The following is a 2349-nucleotide window of genomic DNA, read 5'->3' on the forward strand; positions in this document are numbered from 1 at the left end:
ATTTCTATTTTTTCTCGTATTATAATTCTCATTAATTGTAAAATCACAGTTGCGCAGATACGAAAAATTTTATCATCAATTGCATAGAAAACTGCATAAAAGTTCTCTAATCTGCGACATATTGTAATGCTTGAAATTATCGAAGAGTGTACTCGGAAATTATTTTCGTTAGAAATTCAATTTTTTGTCTTATACAATCGTTAATAAAGACAAATAATAAATAATTCTATATTATCTTACATTTTTTGTTATAGGTTTTCTTTAGATTTCGTCATAGTACGAAGGTTTCTGTAATATCTTTATTGGTTTAGGTTTTGGCATCAACATCGTGCCCAGTTCTGTCAGGAGCCACTTTGTCGCGCGCAGTACCATGAAATGTACCGCGAATTGTAAGATAAGGGCACCGAATCCTTTGTACAAACCAAGTGGCCCTTCGGTGGAGACTATTGTGCGGTAACAATCGGTCGCGCTAGTATATCCAGTCAATAATGGCGTGACACTTCTTCCAGTGTCCAAGTTGTCAATAATAGTGCGTGTTCCCTGAAGATGTAATCGATGAATAACAGTTTCGAAAGGATAAAACACAATATCGGCCACACATATCGAAACTAGTATAGACTGTGTCTCTATATCCTGGATGATGCTCTCGGATAGCAAGTCCTTACTGTACGCACCCTAAAATAGTATAACATTCCTGTGTAAAAATATATCTCTACTTTCTGAACTATTTAGAACCAGATATTATACCTTTGCTTCTTGCGAATGTTTATGCCTGACATGCATAATCCGACTAGTAACCCCTTTCACAATAAGAGTGAAAAGATATTTTGATACTCCATAAACTATAGTGGGTGGTACGAGGGCATAAATTGGAATGAGTCTACCCTTATTACATACATCAAGCAGGCGGATTGCACCGTCTCGAAAAACGTCCAAGATTCCAGGACATTCAGAAGCAATCTCGGACTGGACAGTTTCCACAAGCGATGCAGAATAGAATGGGGTGACTATACCTATGGAGATGCTGTAAAATAGAAGATTATAAATCATTAATAACTTGTGTGAATCATTCTAATATAATCATTACCATTTGATTAATATAATAATTACCATTTGAGGAGTATATGTTGACCAAATGCTTTCATTGAATTGTTATAAGTGATCTTCCTGAAATCAAGTGTCTAGTTTTAAGGAGAAGACAATTTTACAAATAATTTATGAAACTTCAACCATTTCGTTTGATCACCTTACTTTTGCCATGGTGTGATTTTTGAAATCAGATCCTCCACAGCCATTGTCATTCCTCTGACAAGTAAAATTGAACCAATTCCTTTCCATAGTGTGTTTATACCTTGAGTCTGATGCAAACGTACCATCACAGGTATTAGAGTTATGGGCATCAGATGATACCTGGATGCACTTGGATTGACTTGGCATTGTCTCCTTAACACCACAAAGGGATGGATCAGCAGGTTTCCTGTGATTAAGCTCACTAGTCCACAACCTAATCCAACATACTTGCTGACAGTGATATCTGCAAGTGATCAAATAAATTAAATATATATCCAACAAACAACAATAACATAACTATTAGTTATAATTTTTCATTCAACAATGATATAATTATAATATAACATATAACAGTTATATAACACATAAGAATTATTTTATTGAACAGGAACTTGAACAACTAATAGTAATTGTTATTGTTAGTTGGTGTTTGCTAGTAGGTTTAAGTGTCTTAGTTTAAGGATGATCAATCAGTGGATATCCTTCGCGGAACTTCTGTCGATCAGCGAATAAAACGAGAACGCGATTTACCGTCATCGATGACCGGTGGATTGTCTTCTGCTAGTGGATGAATAACGGGTATGTCCAAAGGGTGGATAACCTCTCGACCGTGGAACCTCTGTGGATAGGACGTCCCCGCTGTCTCCCACGATCTAGCAGGCCGACCTCTGTAGACATCACCATAGCCTTCTAATCCCGCCATTCTTCTTACGCGAAATAAATCAATTAGCTCGTTTTGCTAGACATTTACTTCAATTTACTCCAACTAGCGGACTTCCCTGTCACACTATTGAGTTCATCACTCGGCGGCGGCCATCGCGATTCTACTGGATCAGTCATCAGCTGGTCTCAGGCGTCTCAGCTTTTAAATTCTGAGAGCTGAAACGCTGCATTTTGAGACCGATATCACCGACGAGATACTATTAAAGACCGACATCCTTACGGGAGTCGCGTCCTTGTGAATATTGAAGTGATTAAGAGTTAAAAACTGATAATGTACTAATTTTATGATTTATTAGTTTAGTAGATGTATTTATGCATTTATAACTCAATAATACT

General features: G+C 37.0%; 1 protein-coding gene across 1 annotated transcript; it reads right to left on the minus strand.

Annotated features, from left to right (window-relative positions):
- Positions 1–248: 248 nt before the first annotated feature.
- LOC108761859 (solute carrier family 25 member 46) lies at positions 249–1993 on the minus strand. The gene is made up of 5 exons (XM_018508616.1): positions 1822–1993; positions 1252–1534; positions 1111–1167; positions 748–1024; positions 249–675 (listed from the first exon to the last, which is right to left on the minus strand). The coding sequence occupies exons 1-5, from the start codon at positions 1991–1993 to the stop codon at positions 262–264; spliced, it is 1203 nt and encodes a 400-aa protein (XP_018364118.1). The 3' UTR covers positions 249–261.
- Positions 1994–2349: the final 356 nt, after the last annotated feature.

The sequence above is a fragment of the Trachymyrmex cornetzi genome, unplaced genomic scaffold (genome assembly GCF_001594075.2).
Source record: "Trachymyrmex cornetzi isolate Tcor2-1 unplaced genomic scaffold, Tcor1.1 scaffold270, whole genome shotgun sequence".
Taxonomy (NCBI): domain Eukaryota; kingdom Metazoa; phylum Arthropoda; class Insecta; order Hymenoptera; family Formicidae; genus Trachymyrmex; species Trachymyrmex cornetzi.

What these genes read in the sequence shown, in the direction of transcription:
- LOC108761859 (XM_018508616.1), bottom strand. Translation starts at nt 1,993, where the DNA reads ATGGCGGGATTAGAAGGCTATGGTGATGTCTACAGAGGTCGGCCTGCT. An exon ending in TCCACCGGTCATCGATGACG is followed by an intron (nt 1,535 to 1,821) that starts GTAAATCGCGTT and finishes GATCACTTGCAG; the next exon opens with ATATCACTGTCAGCAAGTAT. An exon ending in AAAATCACACCATGGCAAAA is followed by an intron (nt 1,168 to 1,251) that starts GTAAGGTGATCA and finishes ACTTGATTTCAG; the next exon opens with GAAGATCACTTATAACAATT.